Source organism: Pristis pectinata, chromosome 1 (genome assembly GCF_009764475.1).
Source record: "Pristis pectinata isolate sPriPec2 chromosome 1, sPriPec2.1.pri, whole genome shotgun sequence".
In the NCBI taxonomy this organism is placed as follows: Eukaryota; Metazoa; Chordata; class Chondrichthyes; order Rhinopristiformes; family Pristidae; genus Pristis; species Pristis pectinata.
The window spans coordinates 88,409,785-88,436,633 of NC_067405.1; the positions used below are offsets into that span (position 1 = coordinate 88,409,785).

The 26,849-nt window shown below is 44.6% G+C and overlaps 1 protein-coding gene across 2 annotated transcripts in view; it reads right to left on the reverse strand.

Annotated features, from left to right (window-relative positions):
* Positions 1-6,034: 6,034 nt before the first annotated feature.
* Positions 6,035-26,849, reverse strand: part of tyro3 (TYRO3 protein tyrosine kinase) — a 74,421-nt gene continuing 53,606 nt past the window's right edge. Inside the window, exons 14-19 of one of the 2 annotated variants that reach the window (XM_052019688.1) lie at positions 19,652-19,744; positions 15,194-15,315; positions 14,693-14,802; positions 11,319-11,478; positions 10,202-10,338; positions 6,035-6,593 (exon numbers count right to left, since the gene is read on the reverse strand). In XM_052019688.1, coding sequence (XP_051875648.1) covers positions 6,221-6,593; positions 10,202-10,338; positions 11,319-11,478; positions 14,693-14,802; positions 15,194-15,315; positions 19,652-19,744 — 995 coding nt within the window. In that variant the 3' untranslated portion in view covers positions 6,035-6,220. Of the gene's footprint in view, positions 6,594-10,201; positions 10,339-11,318; positions 11,479-12,612; positions 12,726-14,692; positions 14,803-15,193; positions 15,316-19,651; positions 19,745-26,849 lie in introns of those variants that run through there. The other variant, XM_052019696.1, reaches the window with a different exon arrangement.

The following is a 26,849-nucleotide window of genomic DNA, read 5'->3' on the forward strand; positions in this document are numbered from 1 at the left end:
AGTGAATGTTAGAGAGTGAATCAGTTGAATCAATGAGTCAGTTAGAGAGTGAAAACACAAGAAAAGAGAATGGAGCCACAAGAGACTGCAGATGCTGGAATCAAAGCAAAAAATAAAGTGGAGGAACTCAGCGGGTGAAACAGCTTCTGTGGGGGCAGTGGGATGGTCGACGTTTCAGGTCGAAATCCTGCATCATAGCCAAAAGAATGTAGGAGGGGGAAATGCAGAACAGGAAGACATGCCCCGCAGGTCAGGCTGGGCATGGCATCCACTCAAAGGAAAATAAAGGAGATTGAAAAAACAACAAGCTGAGCTCCCAGTACAGTACTAAGTTACTGGTGCACTGTTGAATGAGGAGTAAAGTGAAGAGCTTGAAAGATCCAACATTTTAACTTTCATTGGATTGTATATCACTGGCAATTCCAAAATTTGTTATCCAGCCCCACTTGAACTGAACTGTGGAGGTAGCTAAGGTTAATCACATTGGTGGGTCTGGATTCACAGATTTCATTTTTGCCTTATGTCATTTTAATACTTGATGAATTATCAGTGTGGCCGATCTGGTACAAAACTGATTGTGGCATTTGTGCTGGTACGTGAGTCCCTATGAAGTGTTCTTAATACATCCACACTATGTGCGATGTTGGCCTGTCTGTCGCAGGAGGATGGGTCTCTGAAGTAAGTCTCTGGTGGATAGAGTACATCAGCAGCACTCATTCAGATGGGTTGAAATATGTCTCTGGGAGAGTTAAGTCTGAGTCTGTGGTACAGGTCTGGCTGTGATGGGTTGTAGTCTGCATCTGTGGTACAGATCTGACTGCAGTGGGTTGTAGTCTGAGTTTGCCGGGTACAAGTCTGGCTGGTGGGTTGTAACCTGAGTTTATAGTACATTTCTGGCTGTGGTGGGTTGTAGTCTGAGTCTGCAGTACAGGTCTGTCCATGCTTGGTTCTAGTTTGAGCCTGTAGTACGTCTGGCTGTGATGGGTTATAGTCTGAGTCTGCAGGGTACAAATGTGGACACAGTCCAAGTCTGGCTGTGTTGGTTGTAGTCCCTCTATGTCGTGAAATGATGAATTAAGAATGTGAAGCAAGAGGAATGATTTTAATAAATGGGCATTCAGAGAAGCACAAGTTTTTTATCAGCACGAAGTCGGCGAGAGTACCATTGTTGCAGATAGAGGTAAATGAATCATGCATGTAAGTAAGTTTTTCATTGTACCTGCGCATACATGTACTTGTGCATATGAAAGTAAATTCGACTTTGACTTTGAACAATTGGATTAGTGTGTGGCTTGGAGGGAAATGTAGGTAATATTCCCACGACAAAAGTGGCTCTTACGATAGAAGTCGCAGGATTACTCTACTTTGACCAGAATCATACACACACTTCTACTGTAACCTAACTAGTGTTTTATACTCTTCTCTTAATCCCTTCTCTTGTATTTCATGCCACCACCAATGCCTTCTTAATCAACACACTGGCCCGCCCTCCTACCTTCAGGCATGCACTCCAGCCTAGGTGACAGTGTTCCTCTGTGCTTGTTGGTCTTGTACATTCTCTCTTCACTTCATTTACTGTGCATTCCCTTGTCTTGATTTCCCTCCCCAAATGCAGAAATCCATTTGCCAGTTTTTCCCCACCTAACAAGTCCTTTGTTATATTCCCGCAGCCCAGAAATAACTACCTCATTATTTTGCACTGTTAATTTTGGTATCATCTGCAAATTTCATAATCATTGTCCCCATACTTAAAGTCCAAATCATTGATATCTGCTGGCATTCCTCAATTTATAAAAGGGACGCATTCCTGGAAAAAGTTTCATTAAGCAGAATTTCATAAAAGCAAAAAGTCTGAGTAAAATGCTTTATGTGTATTTTGCTCCAGTGTCTTCAGATGTGTAGAGAACAGGCAAATTGGCTGTTATTTTTCCATCATGACAATTATGCCGACACTTCAAAACTACATCATTGATTGTAAAGTGCTTTGGGGTGTCTCAATGTCCTGAAATATTAGTAATTCCTCAATTAGGAAAAGGATGTGTTCTTGGAAAATATTTCATTAAGCAAAAGTTCATAAATTGGAAAGGCGGGTTGAAGTGTGTTGTGCATATTTTGGTGCAGTCTATTCGTATGGGTGGTGGAGGTGGTGATACTCTATTCATTGTAGTGAAAAATACGTTCCTAAACCGAAAACACATAGCCCAAAAGGTCAATAGCATTAGATCGAACATTTGTAAATTGAGGAATACCGTCACAATGACAAACCCCGCTCTCCACCCTACTCTCTACCCCGCTCTCCACCCCGCACTCTACCCCGCTCTCTACCCCGCACTCTACCCCGCTCTCCGCCCCGCACTCTACCCCGCACTCTACCCTGCTCTCCACCCCGCACTCTACCCCGCTCTCTACCCCGCACTCCACCCCGCTCTCCACCCCGCACTCTACCCCGCACTCTACCCCGCACTCCACCCCACTCTCCACCCCGCACTCTACCCCGCACTCTACCCCGCACTCTACCCCGCACTCTACCCCACTCTCCACCCCGCTCTCCAGACAACAAAACTCCTTTCGACTATTACCCTTCAGTTTTCCTCACTGGGCCTATATATATTCCAACCTGCCACTTTAGCTTGGACGCCTCCAGCTTTACTCCACTCACTCATTTTCTAACAGTGTTCCTTACAGGCAACATTGGCAGTACAAGATTTTGGAGCAGTTGCTTGCATTTTCTCTAAATATGTATAACAAAAGTTAAGGTACTTAAGCCGTTTAATGAGCAGTCAACTGGTAATTGGAAACACACTGTGCAGAGAGCTGGGATTGTTGGAATTCTGGACACTGATTGGTAGCTACGAAGTGATATGTTTTGCAGTTAGAAGTTAGTGATAGCTATGTTACTTATAAAAAGTGAAGCAGTAACTACATTATAATAGCAGCAAGAGTGTGCCAGCTGATGCAGATAGGCGCTGGCAGTGTCTTATTGTCTATTAACTGGCTCAACAATGGTTAATCAATAGCAACATGCTGCTAGAGTTAGAAATGTCATAAGGTTTATACCCTTTTCAGGGATCAAAGGTAAGGTTCAAGATATACGTGACTGGTGATTCATAGCTGTTGAATGGAGAAGGGGGGATTGGAGGAGGAAAGCTTCTAATGCCAGATGTTGAGCACTGGTGTGTGGGCAGGTAACAGGGAGAAGATTATAATGCACAAGATATGGGTGACAGAGCCAGGGCCTTTGAGAGGGTCACAAGTTACTCTAAGAACCTAGATATGTGCAAACAATAATCTAAATACCTCACTGAGATTCATCACCACTCGTAGAGTCACTGTGTGGTCCAGCACAGAACCGGGCCCTTCAGCCCACCACATCCATGCTGACCTTTTTGCCCATGTACACTAATCCCATCCCACTCAGTGCACAAAAACACTCTGCAAAGTTTCCAGGTGCATAAGCAGAAGTTGGCTATGAAGGTCAGGGCATGTATCAAACCTGAACTGGAAAAAAAACTATTTATTTGATATGCTTGGGATAGCCATTGTGGTTATTATCTATCTCTGCAGTGGCCTTGAGAAGTTGGTGGTCAGACTCCTGTAGTCCTTGTGCTGAAGGTACACTCACACTTACAGAGTTTACTCCAGGATTCACGACTGAGGAAGCCATTCTAGTTTACATCCAAGCCTCAATCCAGTGAAGAAAACTTTACGTGGTGATCCACTCACGCACACACTGCCCTTATCCTTCTCGGTGGTGGGCGTTGCACAGTTTGGAAGGAGCTACCAAAGATCAAAGTGAATTGGGTTTTGTTCTACAGCCCCTCAATGTACCTCTAACATGCAGTGATGGCTTCTGTTTCTGCGTAAGTATTTTCACCATCATTTAAGTTATTTATAAATTTTAAATTTAAATTAAAATTTTTTAAAAATTTTATTTACAGCGTGGTAATAGACCCTTCCGGCCCAACGAGTCCGCGCCGCCCATTTTAAACCCCCATATTAACCTACCCGTACGTCTTTAGAATGTGGGAGGAAACCGGAGCACCCGGAGGAAACCCACGCAGACACGGGAGAACGTACAAACTCCTTACAGAGCGACGGGAATCAAACCCCGATCGCTGGCGCTGTAATAGCGTCACGCTAACTGCTACGCTACCGTGCTGTGATATTGGTATTCTTTTCATTAGCATCTCAGGGAGAGTAATGGGTAGATTTGTGTAATTCTGTTCCATTACTGCAGGCTGGAAGGGTGATGATGAATTAAGCACTTAAGAAAGTGTAACTGTCTTAGTCTCTGGTAATTCACATTAATCATCTATATTAAAGCAGCAGGATGAGAAATTAACATAAACCCATCAAAGCACAGGAGGGAGAGTAATAATGCAGTGATATCAACTGTGGCTCAATGGATAACACTCTTACGGATGAGGGTCAGAAGGCTGTGCTTTTAAGGCCAGGGAATGGAGTCTGACGCAGAGGGAAGGCAGCACTGCTGAAAATGCTGCCTTCGGAATAAGAAATTACACTGGCCCCATTTAAATCAGCTGGATGTAAAAAATTCTATGACACCTCTTGAGCAAGAGAGTTCCTGTATATCTGTTAACAACATTACTGAGATATCTTATGCAGGCAAATTACTGTGTATAGATTTATGTTTGTGGGAAATTACTGTGTGTAGATTGGCTGTTCTCTTTCTGACATTACCGGAATGACCACGTTTCAAAAATATTTAATTGGTTGTGATGTATTTTGTGACATTGAGGAAATTATGAAAGGAGCTAAATAAAATTCTTTCTTCCTTAGCATTAAAACCAACCAGCTTCAGGAGCTGTTGTAACCGACACACAAACTGATGACACTGCTTCATCTGTCTTGCAATCCCTTCTCCTCAACTCTGCTTCCTTCCTGTCAGCTGACAATCACCTCAACTTACTGAGTACAGTAAAACTCCGATAATCCGGCACCTGTGGGACTTTGGTGGTGCCGGATCGGCAAATAGTCTGGATTATTGGTCGTTACTTCATTAACACCCAAACACACTTGTTTTTCATTTATTTTACGTTACGTGGTAGTATAATAAGTTTTGCAGTGAACCCAGTGCGTTTCAAGGGAGCGGGAAATATACCAACACTCCAACCCCACCTCCGACGACAAACCCAACCATGTTCCCGACTCCAGGTGTTCCGGATCCCAGCTCTGGCTCATAGAACATAGAACAGTACAGCACAGGAACAGACCCTTTGGCCCACTATGTCTGTGCCGTGCATGATGCCAAGTTAAACTAATCCCTTCTGCCTGCAGTTGATCCATATCCCTCCATTCTCTGCATATTCATATGCCTATCTAAAAGCATCTTGAACACCACTATTATATCTGCTTCCACCACTACCCCTGGCAGTGCATTCCAGGTCCCTCACACTCTCTGTGTTAAAAAACTTGCCCCTTCTCACCTTAAAGCTATGCCTGCTAAATTTGACATTGCTACCTGGGAAAAAGACTCTGTCTACCCTGTCTATGCCTCTCATAATTTTATAAACTTCTATCAGTTCTCCCCTCAGCCTTCAAAACTCCGGAGAAAACAGTCCAAGTTTGTCCAACCCCTCCTTATAGCTAATACCCTTTAATCCATGCAGTATCCTGGTGAACAACTTCTGAACCCTCTCCAAAGCCTCCACATCCTTCCTGCAGTGGGGAGACCAGAACTTCACATAATACTTCAAGTGCGGCCTAACCAAAGTTTTATACAACTGCCACATGACACATAGCCACACACCCAGCTCACAGTTCAGTCCCCAGCTCTAACCGCACTCTAGATCCCCCTGGCTGACATACTGGAGTAGTGAGTTAGCCTGACACTGGGCCAAAATTTGGATGCCGGATTATTGGAGTTTTACTGTAGGGAGATTAACCCAACAGCTAAAATTATTGCAGTTTTAATCAACCATCCAAAGAGAGCAGACATTTAAAAAAAACTGTTTTAATTCAAATCAAAAAAAAACTTTGCAATGAAAACTATGCAGTGAATAATATTCCGTGTTCAATAAATTGACAATCTTTTTTTAATTGACAACAGAATTCTTGAAAGTCTTTTTGGATTTGGATCCTGCTGAAACTAGTCAACCTCCAGGAGTTCAGTCCATGTGTAGTATCAAGGCACAGCTGAGGAGTTTGGCCCCAGTTTCATTATTGCACTGCTCATTAATTAGGCCCAGGTTTCCAGCTGTTAAAGACGGATAATGACTTCACCTTCCAGCTGTCCGTCATGTAAATGGTCCTCTGCCTCACTTGCTGTGTTGTCCTCTGCATCTTCCATCAAACTCAGTGGGGCTGTCACGTAACGATAGTCGGCAGTGTCCGAAACAGCTGGGGCTTCAACATTGTCCAGACACTGTTGGTCCACTTGCCAGCAGGCCATGCTGTGATCAGGATTGCACTCGGAAGCACCTGCCCCATTCTGTAGGTTCATGTAGAAATGCTGGTGTTGCTCTGTGACTGGGGAAAGGCCCGTTAAGAGGTTTTCCAGTGACCCTCTCAAAGATTCAAAAGTGGGCCTGAGCTTGGGCTCAGCGTGCCAGCAGCTGTGCATGAGGTGGTACCTGTCTCAACACAAAAGTTAAAAGGCCCTCATTAACAGGCAACTCGGCTGCAGGAAACGCCTCCTTTCACAACCTCATGAAGTATCTCCAAGGTTGCCTGGGAGCACCCATTCAGTCATAGAGTAATACAGTATGGAAGCAGGCCCCTCGGCCCAACTCATCCAAGCTGAGCATGGTGCCCACCAAACTAGTCTCATTTGTCTGCATTTGGCCCGTATCCCTCTAAACCCCTCCTATCCATGTACTTGTCTAAATGTCTTTTAAATGTTGTTATTGTACCTGTCTCAACCACTTCCTCTGGCAGCTCATTCCATATACGCACCACTCTCTGCGTGAAGAAGTTGCCCCTCAGATCCCTTTTAAATCCTTCCCCTCTCACCTTAACCCTATGCCCTCTAGTTTTTAGTTCCCCTTCCATGGGAATAAAGACTATATGTGTTCACCCTCTCTATACCCCTCATGATTTTTCCACCTCTATAAGGTCACCCCTCAATCTCCTACCTTCCAGGGAATATCTAGCCTGCCCAACCTCTCCCTGTAACTCAGGCCCTCAAGTCCTGGCAGCATCCTCGTAAATTTTCTCTGCACTCTTTCCAGTTTAATGACGTCTTTCCTATAACAGGGCAACCAAAAACCGTACACAATACTCCAAGTGCGGTCTCACCAACGTCTTGTACAACATAACGTCCCAACTCCTGTACTCAGTGCCTTGACTGACGAAGGCCAACATGCCAAGTGCCTCCTTCACCACCCTGTGAACTACGTACTAGTGGCCCTCAGCACTACTCTGTCATTCCCCCAGATCAAGTCTGATCTGCATCTCTTTCAATGGTTCAATATGCTTTCACCAACTAAAAAAAGTGCTTAATTTTGAAAATTTCTGTTGAATCCCAACCTTAAACATTAAGGACAGTGTTCTGAAATTTTGCAACCTTTTCTATGAGCAGTCACTCCGAAGATCATCTTTAAAATATTTAGCATTAAGTTTCACTCGCTCAGTACTCTCACTGTAGGAAATAATAACTCTGCACCTTTCCATCCCATTAGGTCCTGTAATCATCTCAAACACTGCAGATGGGTCGCCCATTAATCTTCTTCACTCAGGGGAATATAAGTGCACTCTGTGCAACTGGATTCAAGGATTAAACCGAGCAATGGTGCTTTATTAAGGTTGACGTCAGCCTGACGAAAGAAGGATTCTTCTCCCCATTATAGTTCCACTTCAATGTGACTCCCCAGTGCACTCCTGACCCGGTTCCCTCATTGTGCTGTCCATAGACTGTTGGAGATCTAAAACTCTGTTGCCCCCATCCTAACTCCCATTGTCTGGTTCACCCATCACCCTTGTTCTTGCTAATCTACTTTGTCTCCCAGTTGTACCTCAGTTTTAAAATTAGCCTTTTTTTGTAAACTCTCCATGGTTTAGCCCTTCTGTATCTCTACAGATTCCCCCAGACCTCTAACCCTCAGGATTATCTGTGCTCCTCCAATTCTGCTCTTGACTCTCATTGCCACATTAAATTGTTCCATCATTGGTGTTCAAGTCTTAGCTGCCATGCCCCTAAAATATCTAATTCATTCACTAAACCACTCCACTGCTCCTTCCTCCTTCAAGACGCAGCTTGGGATCCATGCCTTTGGTCAAGGTATTGGGCATCAAGCAATTGAATTGGGCATTCAATATTTCCTTCTATGGCTTGATATCAGTTCAGTGTTGAGAGCATTCACAAGCTGGTAAGGAGAGGGAACAATGGGGGGAGAACCCACAGTAGGGTTGGCACTAGTCTAGAACTGGCCATTTCTGTCTGCCATCATTTTGACAGTTTTTCTTATTCTATTTGTATAGTCTGGCCGGCTGGGTATGTCCCACAACCTCTCCGTTTAACAACACATTACACGGACAAAAAAGCTTAATGTGCTTACACTGCCCCCATTTACCCATTTGGTCTCACCCTATCCAAGATATTCCCTTTGTTCTATCCATCTCAAGGACAGCTTCTATCCCTCTGTTATAAAACTTTTGAATGGACCTGTAATGCAATAAAGATGAACTCCTAATCTATCAATCTACCTTATCATGGCCCTTGCACTTTATTTGCCTGCATGCAAATGTACTTTGTAACTATAACACTATATTCTATATTCTGTTTTTTCCCTTTTGTACTACCTTATGTACTCATGTATGGAATGATCTATACTACATCAACGTCAGTACAAGTCACAATAATAAACCAATACCAATACCAATGTCTATCCGGATAGCATGCAAACAAAAGCTTTTCACTGTATCTTGGTATGTGTGACAATAATAAACCAATTAACAATCCTCCATCTCTGTAATTGAAAACAAACTTGTTTTTTTTCTCTTTCCCAGTTTTCCAAAACCAAAATGTTAACTGCTTCTCTTTCCACAGATACTGCCTGACCTGCTGAGTTTTTTCAGAAACTCCGGTTTTTATTTAAAATCAGGACATAGTGAGAAGCCATCTTGATTACAGAGTCATGGAGCCATCTAGCAGAGAAATAGATCCTTCAGTCCACCATGTCCACACTAACCTTTTTTGCCCTTTTTAGAAGGGGTGCAAGAAGTGTGTCCAGCATCTTCTGTTTTTATTGCACTAGAATTGATTTCACAAGATAAACTGGCCTCCTGCAAAAATCAGCTGCATGTTCACCTGTTTTAACATCACGTCATATGGTTGTGCATCACATGACAAGATGTAGCCCAGATATGAGAGGTCCATCTACTTCATTGCCCCACTTTACAAAATAAATTTCTTTTGACCCATTATTGAATAATAACAACTAAATCCAACCCAAAGCTTTGTTCATAGCACTGCTAACCTCTCTAACCCAACAACTGCTTACATTTCCACACAGCTTTTAAGATAGTGGAACATCCCAAGGGACTTCACAGTACAATTAGAATATGACAAGATGTTATACCAGGTGACCAAGAAGGTGAGAGGTAAGGAGGTAAAGTTAAAGGAGCATCTCAAAGGAGAAACAAGGCAGAGAGGTTTAGGAGGAAACTTCTGAGCTTAGGGCCTTGGTTGCTGATGACAGAGTAATTAAATCCAAGGGAGAATAGGGAGATCTACCAAATACTGAAAGGCCTGTATAGAGTGGAGAGGATGTTTCCATTAGTTGAAGAGTCTAGGATCCGAGGAGGGATTTCTTCTGCCAGCGGGTGGTGAATCTGTGGAATTCCTTGCCACAGAGGGCTGTGGAGGCCAAGTCACTGGGTATATTTAAGGCAGGGATTGATAGGTTCTTGATTGGTAAGGCAGTTAAAAGCAGGAGAACGGGGTTGAAAAAAAATCAGCCACAATTGAATGGTGGAACAGATTCGATGGGCCGAATGGCCTAATTCTGCTCCTGTATCTTATTATGGTCTATTAGGAGGAGCTCTGTGGCTTGCAGGAGATTACAGGGTTGGGGAGGGAATAAGCCACAGAGGCATTTAAAGGCAAGCATCAGATTTTAAATGAAGGGTTGGTTTGATCACGAGCTCGTGTAGGTCAGCAAGTACAGGACGACATGAGCTAGGAGTCCACATAGATTTCTGTCCAAAGAATAATTTCACTGAGACCAAGGAGTGTACTTACAATTCATCAGTGCAGTTTGGGGGTTGCTTCAACCTCTGCCCAGATATGAGGTAGTCATAGAGCTCAGCATTCTCAACCCCTGGGTATGGGGTCTGGCCTCTTGCTGCTATTTCCCACATGGTCACCCCGAATGACCACTGGAATCAAAGAAAAGAATGGACAGTTAACTACAGAAGACATGTGCTCGAAGTACACTGGCTTAGTCAAACATCCAAATTTATGTTTAACTTATGTTTTTCTTGTGAAGGCTGCTTATCTGATGCTACGTGCCTGTGATGCTGCTGTAAGTAAGATTTTCATTGCACTTCATACATGTACTTGTGCATCTGATAATAAACTCGACTTTGACTTTGTCTAAAGGCCATGGAAACTAAACGCTGTTTTCAGCCACTTTCTCTTCATTTTTACTGGTACTAGCTTATTTATTTATGGATTTCCTTTTTTTAAAAAGGGCTGCCTGTTGGATGAGATACTTAAGCTAGTCATTGTAACCGTTAGAGGAGGAGTGCAACATCCCCACCTCTGCATTGCACTTTCAGCGCAAGTAAGAGGATAAATTTCCACACTGTAATCTCTTTGTGTCACGCTGCTGTTTGTGGGCCGTTATTGGGTGCAGTTGGCTGCCAACTACATCTCACAAGCTGACAATTGCTTTGGGGCATGAACAAGAGACACAAGTGTAAGTTTTCTCTGCCCCTCTGGTCTGCTGTTTGTGGTTTTGGCCAGTGTCTCAGCAGGTTAGCCTTGCCCGTTCCCTGTGACCAGCTGCGAGAGGGGTCAGAGTGGTCTTACAGCTCCCCTGCTCATCCTTTGCTTCACAATTTGAAAAATGGTCTTGAAACATTTGAAAATCAGGGAACGGCTCACAAGATGTTTGGAGGCGGAAGTAGAGACTTTTGATCCAAAGGAGAGTTGAAGATCACAGGAAGCAAGTAGAAGAGTGGAGCTGAGGCTAAGGTCAGATCAGCCACAATCTTACAGAACAGCAGAGCAGGGCATATGGTCAAACCCTGCTCCTATTTATGTCCTTAGTCACAGCCGTGAATTAGGTGTCAAACTGCACTTGAGCAACGTGACCGGTGTGGTCTTATACATATGCACAGACTTTGTACATTACCACGTCACTGTAAACTGTGTAAACATTATCTGCCAAACTCTCCAGCGCAATCCATTTGACGGGCAGCTTGCTCATGCTCCCTTGTCTATAGTAGTCTCCACTATACAGCTTCCGAGATAAGCCAAAGTCCGCCACACACACACGCATATCTTGGTCCAACCTAGAGAAAATATTAATAAGTGCACAATGATCACCTGGCCGACTTTATTATGCTACACACTTTCACAACACACACAGATAGCATTACCACTTGATCAACAGCTATAATTCAGTCCTGCCCCCAGGTCAGTAGCTTCTGATATCAAGTACCACTCTAAAGACTTGAACACAAATGCTTAGGCTGACACTGAGGAGCACTACTAAGAGGGTGCTGCACTGTCAGAGGTGCTGACTTTTGGAGAAGATACTGTAAATAAGTCTGTAAATCATTCAACATGCCTGCCATTTCCAATGTTTTATTTTCAAGGAGTCCACATTAGTTCTGACTAAAATAGAATATTAAAGCAAGGACGTACTGCTGAGGCTTTATAAGGTGTTGGTCAGACCGCATTTGGAATGTTGTGAGCAATTTTGGGCCCCATATCGAAGGAAAGATGTGCTGGGTCTGGAGAGGGTTTAAAGGAGGTTCACAAGAATGATCCTGGGACTGAAAGACTTAATGTATGAGGAGTATTTGATGGCTCAGTGCCTGTACTCAATGGAGTTCAGAAGGATGAGGGGGAATCTCATTGAAACCTACCGAATACTGAAAGGAGTAGATGTTGAAAGGATGTTTCCATCAGTAGGAGAGTCTAGGATCCGAGGGCACAGCCTCAGAATAAAGGGAAGTCTCTTTAGAACTGAGATGAGGAGGAATTTCTTCAGCCAGAGGGTGGTGAACCTGTGAAATTCGTTGCCACAGAGGGCTGTGGAGGCCAAGTCATTGGGTGTATTTAAGGCAGATAAGTTCTTGATTGGTGAAGGAGTTAAGGGTTACAGGGAGAAGACAGGAGAATGGGGTTAAAAAAACATCATCCATGATTGAACGGCAGAGCAGACTCAATAGGCCGAATGGCTTAATTCTGCTCTTATATCTTATGGTCTGATCACTCTTTTTCTCCAACTATGACTCTAAGTATTTTGTATTGATTTTATAACTCCTGCAAATTTCTTTTTCTCTTTTTGCAGCTCTTAGTACACGTTCTCCCATCTGCTGTCAGCAGTTCTATATTATCTCACCCTGTTTTGCAGGACCTGTGCTAGTTTAGTACCTTATTTACTCTCCCCTTTAACCTTAGAGCATATGTGGCCTTACCGGGGTGGAGAGCTCTTTAGAGAAATAAACAGATTCTGCATTGCGTTGAGTTTTTTTCTTGACATCTCGCACCTGTGGCTTTACCAGCATCTGTGGGCAATCTCTGCCACATCCTGTTGAAGCGAGCATTACCTTATAAACTGTTCTGAGTCTCTCCCTTTAACACACAAGATCGAACCCAATCCTATTTTGACTTATACTACATAGATGTTCAACAATTATCAGGCTGTTAACTAAATCAGGCTCATTCATTATTACCAATTCTAATATGATTTACCTATTTATTGGTTCCACAGTACCCAGTTCTCATTAATAGCAGTGCCTTCAGCAAAATTCCAACTCAAATCAGTTTTACATTCACCATTTTCCATTCAGTCATCCTGGAGTTACCAGTTTATCCTTCTCATTAGGATCCTATTGCCAGACTAGTTCAGAAGGAATCCATCCCAACTTCCCGTCCCGCCACTGGTCCCAGTGCCCCATCACCACCCTCATCTCATCCCTATGTCGATGTACATGGGCCTGATCTCTAACTTATCCCTTATCTCATGGTATTTTCCTCTTCCTCCTCCTCCAATATCCTTTCAAGCCAAAATGAGGAGTCCCTCATTTTGGCAACAGGTGAGTAACACACCACAGGGGCTCTCAATCCAACTTCCAAAGGGCAATATTTGTCTCCAAAGTTATTGAATGTCTAAGTTGTGCATAAGGCATTTGTTCTCCTTCCTCAATACTTGAAGATGCTATTCTGACCAGATTTCCAGGAGCCTTTAATCTTATCTTCAGAGACAGTGAAGACATTGTTGTCATTGGACACAATCACTTTCTGAAGGTCCTTTCTCTGAGGTGTGACTAAGGTCCGGAGCAACTGTTCAGATACTCTTATCCCTCTCGTTTGTGTTGGTGCCCACAGACCTTGCTGCAGCTCACAAACTCCACATGGGAGAGACTCAAGATAGAGACAACTACTGGAGGTAGATTTGCTCAAAGAAATCTAGCCAAACTCACACAAGGTACAGTCCAGATACCACATGAGGTTTGGCAGAATGTCTTCTTATTTGTGGAAAATTCCTAGTGTACCCACGCGTTATAGAAAGGTTGCATTCCTAGAAAACCATCCATAAAATGATTTTCTGTGATATGAACCATTTTTTCCTCATTGAATCTAATGTTATCTATGGAGGTGCGTTCCTACAGGAAGTTTTCTCTCAATAGCCATGTCCTCACAGGTGCGCGGTCTATAGGCAAGGAAATTCTGATTGTATTGCAGGCCGGATGGAAAGAATTGTTTTAATTAACTAGAAATGGACATTACATAATGTGATGAAGTATCACTGTACAAGCATCAATAGAAGAGAGTGCCTTGTCAGTTTCCAAAGCAAATCTCTTACATGGCCTCCTGCAGTGAACCGGTAACCTGCTATTGCTGTTCTTGGTTAACTAGTTCAATTCTTTGTATACAGTTTGTGTTTATTCTTTCACATAAATTCCATAAGAACAAATCTTTATTCCATATCTCAAATTTCTTGGTAGTGATATGTGAATTCTGTGAGGGTGAATTTCTGTTACCCAAACTGCCGTAACATGACGTTACACTGTATATCTCAGTTCTTTTTAACTTTGGAGATTGTAACTATTAAGTAAAAATCAAAACACAAATACCAGCCACAAAAGCACCAGTCACTAATCAACAAATAACTTTCACTAACCAGCAAAATTACTAAGCAATAATGTACAATATGTAGTTAAGTACTTATCTGTACCTCACCTTCACACACTCTGCTATCAATGCATCACTGAGCTTTGTGCCCACCCCCCACCTCCCTTAGGCACCTCACTGCCTCCCTTCTGCGTCACCTACATATCCCACGATCCAGACACATTATCCCCCTTAGACTCACTCCCCTCCTCTCTCACCAGATACATTTTGGGCTATTTCCCTCACCTCAAAGCAGCCAACTAGAAATCATTTCAGTGGATTAGGATTTTAGTATCTCAATACTCAACCTCAAGGTCATCATCCCAGCAACCAGAGCATACAGTTAGTCCACCCCATCCCTCTCAATAAATGCCCACTCACATGCAATTGCGTGTGGCCAGATCCCTGTGGATGAAGTTCTTGCTGCTCAAGTACTCCATTCCCTTGGCAATGTCAATCATAAAATTCAACAGTGTTCGAAAAGGAACCTCCTGGAAGAGGACGAAAGAGAGGTTATCAGCTGGCAGAGAGAGAAACCATCCCATCCAGTGATTGTGAGGGCAAGAGGAAGCCAGGGAAAGAATGATGATGTATGACTGCCTAGACTGACCGACACTCGGTTACGCTTCAGGGCCAGAGTAGCACTTCAGCCTGGAACTGTCCTTGCTCTGTCTCTTCATCGGGGAGGGGAGCACACTAGATACTCCAGCTGAGGATCCCCCAACAAGTGACTGGACCAGAATCTCTCCCTGAAGTGCGCAACACCACAACGTACGGTACACCAGGTAATTTAACAAGCAGATCAATTCACCTTTAACGCTAAGTTATCCCTCAAGCAAATAGGCAAGAGGGCAGACCTTTGAATTAGCAGCACTGACTTACAACTGGTTGGTCTCCCAGCCTGGACAGGACAAGGTAGGTGCGAAGGTCTCCGTGCTTCATGAATGGCAGCAGGACCATGGGAACGGGAAGCCGCCGGTGAGGTCGACTCTGGAGACTCACTCCTAGGAAGCACAGAGATACAGAAGGAGAAAGAAACAAACAATAACTTGACTTCAGGCCACAAAGGTGCTGATTACATGTCCCCCAATGTGTCTGGATCAATTGAGTGGGATATTAAACAGCGTTTGGTCTTTGGCTCTACAGACACCAGGAGGTGATGCTGAAACCATATGAAAGAGTAGCCTCAATTTTCCTCAGAAATGTTTGCAATCAAGAGGTTCAGGACTTCTGCACAAGCACAGCACATGGCTACATTTTCCCAGTGGCTCTCGAGTGGAGCACCATCTTCCCTTCAATAATGCTTGGCTGAACCTGTGCAAGGAGGGGAACGTTCGTTTCAACAGAGGAGAGTAAATGAAGGAAGTCACAGGTAGCTGACATGTTTTATTTGATTAATCCTAATTGCTTTAAGTTCTTTTTTTTATGTTAGAGTCAAAGGCATAAAGTGATATAGACATTCAACGTGGAAACAGGCCCTTTGGCCCACCGAGTCTGCACTAACCATCGACCACCCATTTACACCGATCCTATTTTGTTCTCCCCACATTCCCAACAACTCCCCTCAGATTCTACCACTCACCTACATGCTGGGGACAGTTTACAGCAGCCAGTTAACCTATCAACCCGCACATCTTTGGGGTGTAGGAGGAAACTGGAGCACCCGGGGGAAACCCACACAGTCACAGGGAGAACTTGCAAACTCCACACAGACAGCACCTGAGGTCAGGATTGAACCCAGGTTTCTGGAGCTGTGAGGCAATGGCTCAACTAGCTGCACCACTGAAAAATACCCTTAAGTATTTTTCTTTATGTTTAAAATATTAATTTTAAAAGGTAATAGTGCACGCCTTCTTCGATTTACCAATGTTTGATTTACAATTTTCCACTCTAATGCCTTTAAGTCTTTATGCCTTTGATTTACGAAGCTATTTTTCACTACAATGTGAATAGGAGTGTTCTGTACCAAATTACCCACAATGTGTTTCATGCAATCTTAGAGCCATAAAGTCATACAACACAGAAACAGGCCCTTCAGCCCACCACGTCCATGCCAACCCTTTTGCCCATCTAATCCATTTGCCCCCATTAGGACCACATCCTTCTAGGCCTTGCCTACTTAAATGTCTATCTAAATGCCTCTTAAACATAGTGATTGTGTCTGATTCCACCACCACCTCTGGCAGCACATTCCAGATATCAAACACTCTCTGTGTAAAAATAAAATTACCCCTCAGATCCTCTTTAAAACACCTTACTCTCATCTTAAATGTGTGCCCTCTTGTTTTTGACACCCCTAGCATGGGAAAGAGATTCCGACCAGCTACTTTGTCTATGCCTCTCATAATCTTATATTCTTCGATCAAGTCACCCCTCAGCCTCCTTCACTCCAGTCTTTTTGATTTACAATATTTCACTTAACCAGTTGTTTCCCAAGAACACATCTCTTCTGTCAATCTGGTAATGACTGTAGGTTTAATTTTTAATCATTCTTGAATGTTTATGGATGCCTGAGGAGTGTGGTTTGGCCAGAACAATGTTCACTATTTATAGTCAGAAGGCCCCACAACACTCTCTCCCTCACTGCCAAGGTCGAAGCCAGATCTGGGGGGTCAAAAGAAGATCTGCTCCAGGTAAGTGCACAGTTAGTAGCTAGAGGAGCAGCAAGCAGAGGTGGCTTACTACTCTCGGGAAACCCTAGACCTTTGGTTAGGCCCGGGCTGGAGCACTGTCCCCAGTTCTGGGAGAAAGTCAATGTTCTAAAGAGGGTGCAGAGAATACTTATCATCATTAAAGGACTGAGGAAGCCATGACTGCTGCCCTTAGAGGAATGTTGTGATGCAAAGGACCACTCGCACTGTCCCTTCTTCAGGTCAAGCCAAAGGGTTAGTTATTTTGATCAATCTTACACCTGCAAATGGGAGAGGGGCCCCTTCAGTTTACTAAACACAGATCACACTCTCTGATTGCACAGAACAAGTCACACAATCAGCAATGTGTTACAACATCTGTATCCAATGCACAGAGATATAGTTACCAGCACTGGGCCAATGAGGTACAGTCGAGCTCGTGATCAGTCATTTTTAACATCATTCACCCTGCGTGATCGGCATATGTGATAGTCTGGTGACTAACCAGAGACAGCAGGTATATACTGCTGCTGTCTGGTTATGAGCATGGGTTAGTGCCTTGAGCTATTCTTCTCTTGCCCTATCATCCTATATAGTTCAAGTTCCCACTTCAGGAGAGAGGTTCAGGGAGACTTAATGGAGGGGTTCAAAACCATGAATGTTTTTGACAGAGCAAATAAATGTCAAATAGAGTCTTAGAGAGATACAGTACGGAAACAGGCCCTTCAGCCCACTGAGTCTATGCTGACCATCAACCACCCATTCACATCAATTCTACATCGATCCCATTGTTTTTATTCTCCCACATTCCCGCCAGCTCCGCCCAGATTCCACCACTCAGTACACACTATTTACAGCGGCCAATTAACCTGGAAACCCCCACGTCTTTGGTACGTGGGGGCAAACTGGAGCACCCGGAGGAAACCCACTCAGTCACAGAGAGAATGTGCAAACTTCACACAGACAGCGCCTGTGGTCAGGATTGAACCCTGGAACTGTGAGACAGTGGCTCTAGGAGCTGCGTCGCTGCGTCACTCTAAAGTTTCTAGAAGTGGAAGCGTTAGTAACCCAGGGAAAAATAGGTGCAAGGTAGAGATACCAAGGGTAGAAAATGGTTTTTGCATTGTTTTTACACAATGTGTTGCTCTGATTGGGAACAAACTGGCTGATTGGCTGGATGGAAGCAAATACATGAATTGCATAAATAACTTCACAAGTCCATAGGGGGAGAGCGGGAATAATTGGATCCCTCTGTCAGACAGCCAGCAGGGACAAAGGTGGCTCAATTAGCCTCTATCTGCGCTGTGTGCTTCAATAATTTGTTTATTGTGTAGGCAGCATCTGCAGTGCCCACAGTAGGTCTGAACAGATGAAATAACATCAGGTCTGGGTGAAGGCAGATGACCCGATCTGCCCAGTGTTATATCGCAACGTGTTGCCCCTTCAGTCCTTGCACATCTGCCATTACCCTGGGCCCCGCAGTCAGTCAGGGGCTTTTGAAATATAACCACTGCCAAAAGGAGATAACCAAAAGAAGAATTTCTGATTGGGACTGGGAGCACTGGTCTGGATTTTTCTGCTGTAGAGTAGGGCCTGCACTCACAACCTTCTAACCCAGAAGCAGATGTTCTGCCCTCTGAGCCACAACTGCCAGAGGTGACCACTTGCAGTGCTTGTCCACTACGTCCTATCTTCCCAGTGTGGTATAGCTCCAGTGGCCCAGGTTCGGGTGCTGTCTGTGTGGAGTTTGCACGTTCTCCCTGTGACTGTGTGGGTTTCCTCCAGGTGCTCCAGTTTCCTCCCACATCCCAAAGATAGGCGCGTTGGCAGATTAATTAGCCTCTGTAAATTGCCCCTAGTGTGTACGTGAGTGGTAGAATCTGGGGGGAGTTGATGGGAATGTGACGGGAATAAAATGGGATTAGTGCAGTTGGGTGCTTGATGTTCAGCATAAACTCGGTGGGCCGAGTGGCCTGCTTCCGTGCTATATGACTCTATATCCCCACCCAGCCTGAACAAACTAAATGAAGGTAGAACAGGGTTGTAAGCCCAGAAAAAAACAAACAGGCTAAGCTAATCTTTTTAAGTGCCAAATTAATCTAAATATCAGAAATAACACAACAGTATAGGTTGTCCAAAATCCATAGGCAACCACCATGTCCACTTCTCATGTCAGCTGGGGTAAGGGTGGGGGACGTCTACTCACTGTAGGGGTGCTGAGTGCTGAAATCCAGCCCAAAGCAGTATCAGGCCCTGATCCCTGTCCCCGGTCCCACCCATGCTAACTCTCCCCAATTGACATGGGAGTGTTCCAGGAATTGATGGTTGATCTCCAGGTCCCTTGCTGTGAGCACACCCAGGAGAGAAGACATAAGGATGTGAAGAAAAGATTCCAACTTTGATCACGTAGTTGTAAAATGATTGCAGAAGAGAGAAGGCCTTTAGCGGGCAGTTGATCGGATGACTGAAAATCAGTTCACTTCAACCCAGTGTGGGTGTCAGGAGATGGATGTGTCAGGCAACCAATGCTGGGGAGGTGGGAGCAACATGATTGGTGCAGAATGTCACGTGACATGGCTGTGTCCAACCAGAGTTGGCGGCACAGTGCACCCCCTTAAGCGGGTTTAGTACCTGAACATCAATTGGCACCGTTTTCCATCCACCCACCTCTACCACTTTGCCTCTACACCCTCACCTCTGGCTCACTCACCAATGATCTTAATGACGTTCGGGTGGTCGAATTCCTTCATGCAGGCTGCCTCTCGCAGGAACTCCTCATTGTCTCCGGGTGCGCTGATTTCAGCTGTGTAGGAGAGGAAGAAAGGAATAGATGTGAACCATCCATCTTCTCCAGCCAGCTCCACCCTTCAACTAGGTCATGGCTGGCCCCCATTCAATGCCCTCTGCCACCTGGGTTTATCATCCCTCAATATCCTTGTTGTCATTAAGACTAAAGAGGTGCTTGTTGACTTCGGCAAGGGGAAGGAGAGCGAACATGCGCCAGTCTACATTGGGGGATGGGCAGTGGAGAGTGTCAGCAGCCTTAAATTTCTGGGTGTTAACATATCAGATGCCCTGTCCTGAGCCTAGTGCATAGATGAATCACAAGGAAGGCGTGCCAGCGCCTTTACATTCTTAGAAGGTCAAGGGGGTTCGGCTTGTCACTGAACACTAACAAACTTCTGTAGAAACACACACAAAATGCTGGAGGAACTCAGCAGGTCAGGCAGCATCTATGGAGGGAAATGAACAGTTGACGTTTTGGGCCTAGACCCTGCAGTCTCTCTTGTGTTTCCAATAAACTTCTACAGGTGTACTGTTGAAAGTATCCTGACTGGTTGCATCATGGTCTGGTACAGCAATTCAAATGCGCAGGAACCTAAGAAGCTGCAGAAAGTCGTGGACTCAGCCCAATACATCATGGGCACGTCCCTCCCTACCATCGGTAGTATCTACAAGAGGTGCTGCCTCAGGAAGGCAACATCCATCATCAATGATCTCCACCATCCGGGCCATGCCATCTTCTCACAGCTGCCATCAGGCAGGAGGTACAGAACCCTGAAGTCACACACCACCAGGTTCAAGAACAGCTACTTCCCTTCAACCATTCGGTTCTTGAACCAACCTGCACAACCCTAATCACTGCTCAGTATAGCAACACTATGACCACTTTGCACTACAGTGGACTTTGTTTCTTTTTGTTCTAATTATGTTCTCTCTTATATAATTTGTAAAATTTTAATTTAGGGTTTTCTTCTGAATGTTGTGTATCTGATGCTATGTGCCTGTGATGCTGCTGTGAGTTTTTCATTGTACCTGTGCATATATGTACTTGTCACATGACAATAAACTCGACTTTGAACAAAAACCTTTCAATCGCAGATTTGAACATTTTGATTGATCGCCAGCCTCTGCAGCATTGACCGAAAGAGTGCCAGATTTTACTCAACAGCCATGTGTGAAGCCTTAGATGCTCCCTGTGGTCTGGAGGATCCCATCTGCAGGAGGTGCCACCAGTTTGATCAGCCTGAGCTCCAGATTTTGGAGCCTGAGCAGTGGCTGGAGGCACTACAGTACATCCACGTTTTTGAGGTGGTCATCATGCAGCTTAAATAAATGCGGTCAAAGGAGGAATTAGTGACCACCAGGCAGAGTAAGGGAGGGAGGCAGGTAGTCAGGGAAACCTCAGAGTGCACCTCACTCCAGAACTGTTTTCCCATTTTTGAAACTTCAAAACACTACGGACCACCTCTTGCACTACCTCGGACTTGTCTCTGATTGTGGTTTCTTTTTTGCATTAATGTCTTGTTTTTGCACAGTTTTTTTTCTTCACTGCCCTGTATAATTTATGTACAACTTATGTTCTGTGTTTTGTTGTCTGTACCTACATGCCTGTGATGCTGCTGCAGGCAAGGTTTTCATTGTACTGCACCTCACTGTACTTGTGCACATGACAATAAGCTTGACTTGACTTGAAAATGGTGCAGGTGAATGTTCTTCTGAGGTGTCGAGCCAGAGTGAAGATCATGATACTGTGAGTGCCTCACGTGTACAAGAAGGGAGAGCACAAGTCCAAAGGCAATAATGATAAGAGACTCAATAGTGAGAAGACTAAGCAGGTGCTTCACCAGCTATAGATGTGAATCCAGGTTAGTGTGTTGCCTCCCTGGTGCCACTTTAAGGATGACACAGAACAGGTTGCAGGGCATTCTAAAGGGGCAGTGCAAACAGCCAGAGGTTGTGGTTCTTATTAGTATTAACAACTTAGGTGAAATGGGGGATGAGGTGCTGTAATTTGAATTCAGGGAGCCAGGTCACAGATTTTAAAAAATTATCTCAAAGGTTGTAATCACTGGATCAGTTCCAGTGCTGTGTTCTAGTGAATATAGGAATAGGAGGATAGGTCAGATGAGAGATGGCATGGGAGAGAGGGCTTTAGATTTCTGGATCACTGGGACAGTTTCTGGGGAAGGTGGAACCTGTACAAGCCAGAAGTGTTTCACCTGAACCAGAATTGGTCCAACATGTTTGTTTGGGAGGAGGGGTTTGCTGGGGTTTGGGGAAGGTTTAAGGTAATTTGAAAGGGAAAAGGGACACAGGGTTAGAGTGCAGGGGCTTAAACACAGGCAAAACTAGATGGAAATCTAACTCGATCCAGTAGGTACCTAGATGATAAGAGTATGACAGGAATGCAAAGCTGGACTGCATCTTTTTTAACACAAGGAGTCTGACAAATAAGGCAGATTCTGAGGGCATTGATTAGCACATGAAAATATGACGTTACTTCTATCATGGAGATATGCTTGAAATTTGGTCATGACTGCCAACTCAATATTTCAGGGGATGGAACCTTCAGGCTTAGCGGAGCAGAGGAGATGTAAAGGAGGAGGTGGCCTTGCAATCTTAAAGAGTCCATTACTGCAGGATATCAAAGGAGGTTCTTCAAATGAGGCCATATTGGTGGAGCTTAGAAACATAAAGGGGGCAATCACTTTGCTGGGGGTATACTACAGACCTCCTCCCAGCAAGCAGAAGAAGGAGGAATAGATATGTAGGCAAATCGCAGAAAGATGTAAAAATAATAGGGTAATTGTAGTGCGGGATTTCAACTTCCCCACGGTAACAGGGATTGCCTGAGTATAAAAGACTTGGTGTGGGCAGATTTTCTAAAGTGTGTCCAGAAGAGCATTTTGAGCCGGTATGCTACAGTAATGGACGCAATCTTTGGGACTGTAGCCAGGCAAGTGGTGGGAATGTCAGTGGGAGATCATTTTGGAGATAGTGACCAATAACTCGAAGTTTCAAGGCAATTATGGAGAAGGACAAGGATGGTCCAGAAAACTAAGGTCCAAAATTGGGGGAAGGCTGATGTTAATATGATGATACAGGACTCGGCAAAAGTGAACTGGGAGCAGCTACTTGCAGGCAAGTCTATAAGCAATCAGTGAGAACTATTCAAAAATTAAACAGTGAGAGTTCAGGGCTAATGTGTTCCCTTAAGGGTGAAAGATAAGGCCAACAAGTGCAAGGAACCCTGGATGTCAAGGAATATCCACGTTTGGCTAAAGGCAAGAGAAGGCTGCGTATGGCAGGTGTAGGGATCCAAAAACAGGAGGGTCTGTACAGGAGGATACAAAATGTCGGGGGATAATTAAAAAGGAAATAGGAGGGCAAAGAGGGATGTGAACTAGCACGAGTGGGTAAGATTATAGAAAATCCCGAAGCATTTTATAAGTATATTAAGGGCAAGAGAGTAACTAGGAGGGTCTGTTGGGGATCAAAGTGACAACCTGCGCATTGAGCTTAGGTGAGATCTCAAGTGAATACTTCTCATCTGCTTTCACTATGAAGACGGACGTTGTAGTTGGAGGTATATTCCAGGCTGCTTCGGGAGGCAAGGGAGGAGATTGTCGGGACTCGTGACACAAAATTTCAGGTCTCTGCCACAGGTGAGGTGCCAGATGACTGGAGGACAGTAAATGTGGAACCTTCAAAATGAGCAGCAGGATAAGCCAGGTAATTACAGGCCAGTGAGTCTAACACCAGTGGTAGGCAAATTACTGGAAAAAGGTTAAAGAGTCATACAGCACAGAAATAGGCTCCTTGGCCCACCAAGTCCGCATCAACCATCAGGCAAACCTTTGCATTAATCCTTGCATCATCCACAGGGAGATTCCTTCAGGACAGGAGTAATCTGCACTTGGAGAGGCAGGGGTTTATCAAGGATAGTCAGCATGGTTTTGTTAAGGAGAGATCCTATCTGACTCACTTGACTGAATTTTTTTGAGGAGGTCATTATAAAGAGTTAATAAGGGTAGTGTGGTTGATGTAGTCTCCATTGGAATTCAGTAAAGCATTTGGCAAGGGCCTACATGGAAGACTGATCCTAAAGGTAAGAGGCCAAGGCAGGTTGGCAAATTGGATCCCAAATTGGCTTGGTGATAGGAGACAGAGGATGTTGGTTAAGGGTTGTTTTTCACGGTGGGAAGCCTGTGACCTGTGGTGCACTGCGCGGATTGGTTCTGGGTCCCTTGCTGTCCATTAACAATAATGTGAATCTAGGAGGTACATTGAGTAAATTCGCAGCAGACATGAAAATTAGTGGTGGTGTTGATGGTGAGGAGGGCAGTTTTAGGATACATAATGACATTGATGAGTTGGAAAGGTGGGCAGAGCAAAGACAGATGGAAATTAATCCTGAAAAATGTACTTTGGAAGGACTAATAAGGCTGTGATATACACAATAAATGGTAGGATCTTTGGAAGTACTAAGGAACAGTGGGACCTTGGTGTACACCTTGGTTCCTGAAAGCAGCACACAAGCAGATAAGATGTTTAAGAAGGGCTAAGGGATACTGGTCTTCATTAGTTGCATAGAATATAAGAGCAGGAGGTTGTAGTACAACTTCATAAAACATTAGTTAGGCCACAGCTGGAATACTGCATGCAGTTCTGGTCGCCACACAATAGGAAGGATGTGACTGGAGAGTGTGTAGAGGAGATTCACCAGGATGTTGCCTCGGATGGTATTGGTGTTGGTATTGGTGTCGGTATGCAAGACAGTGAAAAACCAGTATTGCATAGCGACCATACAGGTCAATTCATTACACAGTGCAGTTACATTGAGTTAGTACAGCGTGCAGAAGAGACACTGGAGAGACGAAGTTTGTTTTCCTTGATACAGAGAAGGTTGAGGGGGGAACCTGACTATGAGTGGTGTAGATAGTCAGAAGATTTTCCACATGGCAGAGATGTCTATAACCAGGGGGCAGGGGTTTAGGGGAAGCGGGAGGAGGTTTCGATGAGATTTGGGGAAGAATTTTTTCACCCAAAGGGTGGTTGAAATCTGGAACACTCTGCCTGAGTGAATGGTGGAGGCAGGTGCTCTTGTGACATTTAAATATTTAAATGAGCAATTGAAATGCCTGAGCATAGTAGGCTAAGGACCAAGTGCTAGAAAGTGGAATTAGCACTATGATGCTGGAGGAACTCAGCAGGTCAGGCTGCCTGGCCTGCTGAGTTCCTCCGGCATCATAGTGTTTTTCATCTGGATTCCAGCATCTGCAGTCCTTAGTTTCTCTAGTGGGTTTAGCGTACTTGATGTCCAGCAAAGAGATTGTGGGCTGAAGGGCCCGTTTCTGTGCTGTATGACCCAATGATTCAAAGACTCACAACCGCCTAAGTGAAAAAGTGTTTCATGGCTTCATCAGTGAAAGGCTCTTATTTTACATATGCCACTCTCTCCGGACTCCCACACCAAAGAAACAGTCTCCCTCTCTCTCAACCTGACCTGTCAATTCCTTTACTGAATATCTCAGTTAGATTGTCTCCTGTCCGGATGCATCACGGCTTGGTACGGCAACTGCTCTGCCCAAAACCACACGAAACTGCAGGGAGTTGTGAGCGCAGCCCAGTCCATCACGAAAGCCAGCCTCCCCTCCATTGACTCAGTCTACACTTCCCGCTGCCTCAGGAAAGCAGCCAACATAATCAAAGACCCCCGCCCCCATCTTGGTCATTCTCTCTTCTCTCCCCCCCCACTGTTTGGGAGCATGGGAGCATGAGAACATGTACCACCAGGCTCAAGAACAGCTTCGATCCCATTGTGATAAGACTCTTGAATGGACCTCTTATACGACAAAGATGAACTCTTGATCTCTCAATCAATCTTATCTTGGCCTTTGCACCTTATTTGTCTACCTGCACTGCACTTTCTCTGTAACTGTAACACTATATTCTGCATTCTGTTTCCCTTATTACTACCTCAATGTACTTATGTATGGAATAATCTGTCTGGATGGCATGCAAACAAAAGCTTTTCACTGTAGCTTGGTACATGTGACAATAATAAACCAATTACCAATACCAATCTCTGCATTCAAGAGAATGCAAACCTATTCTAAGCAACCTGACCTCATAATTTAATCCACATTCCCTGTTTCACTCTGGGCTCCAGCAAATACAAAGATCAGCCCATGGATCAGGCAGAAAGGTTCCCCAACCAGCTTCGACGGGAGTTCTATGAGACCCTCTCTCACTGCTCCCCTTCACTGTGTGTGCTCCTCCCCCTCCCCCTATCTTCTTATTCTGGTTTCTGCCCTCCTCCTTTCCAGTCCTGATGAAGGGTCTCGGCCCAAAACGTCGACTGTTTATTTCCCTCCATAGATGCTGCCTGACCTGCTGAGTTCCTCCAGCACTTTTTGTGTATTGCCCCAACCAGCTTTAGCTTGATAATCAGGTTGCCATGGTGCCAGCCTGAGTGATGGCCACTGCCCAGTTTCACCAACCTCACTCAGAGTTTGGTTGTTGCACAGTCCAGATTTTGCAACGATTACTCAGAAATTGCAGATTCCCTGTGCACTAACTCCCTCCAGTTCCACCTTAAACAGGCTCCCATGGTAATAATGAAACAGGACTTCATAAGACTGATTGGAAATGCCCAACTACTGAAGTACTGGGAAAGAAGAATCAATATTAAATAGCTCCAGAAGGCTGAATATCACTTGAAGTTGTGATAAGAAACTTGAAGCATAATTTTATACACAATTTTAAATACCTTGGGTTCTTGGAGAGTGGCCATAATAGAGCAGAAGGCAGGTTTGGAAATGAGTAGAAGAATGAAGTAGAGAATTTGGGTTTAGGTTTGAGCACCTGCTGGGAGAGAGAATGGGAGGTGAGAATCCCACTGGGATGCAGAATGGGAGGTGGGAATCCTGCTGGGAGGGGAGAACTTAACCACTGAGGGGCAGCTGAGAGCTGCCGCTGGTTGTTAAAGTGGAAGGTCTGAGAGTAACAGGGAAAGCAGCCTCAAAGGGGCCAAATGGCCTCTTCCCATCTCACCTTTGAGGGAAGGTGAGGTGAGGTGAGGTCGCTCAGTTGGAACTCACTCACATCCATACAGCTAGACC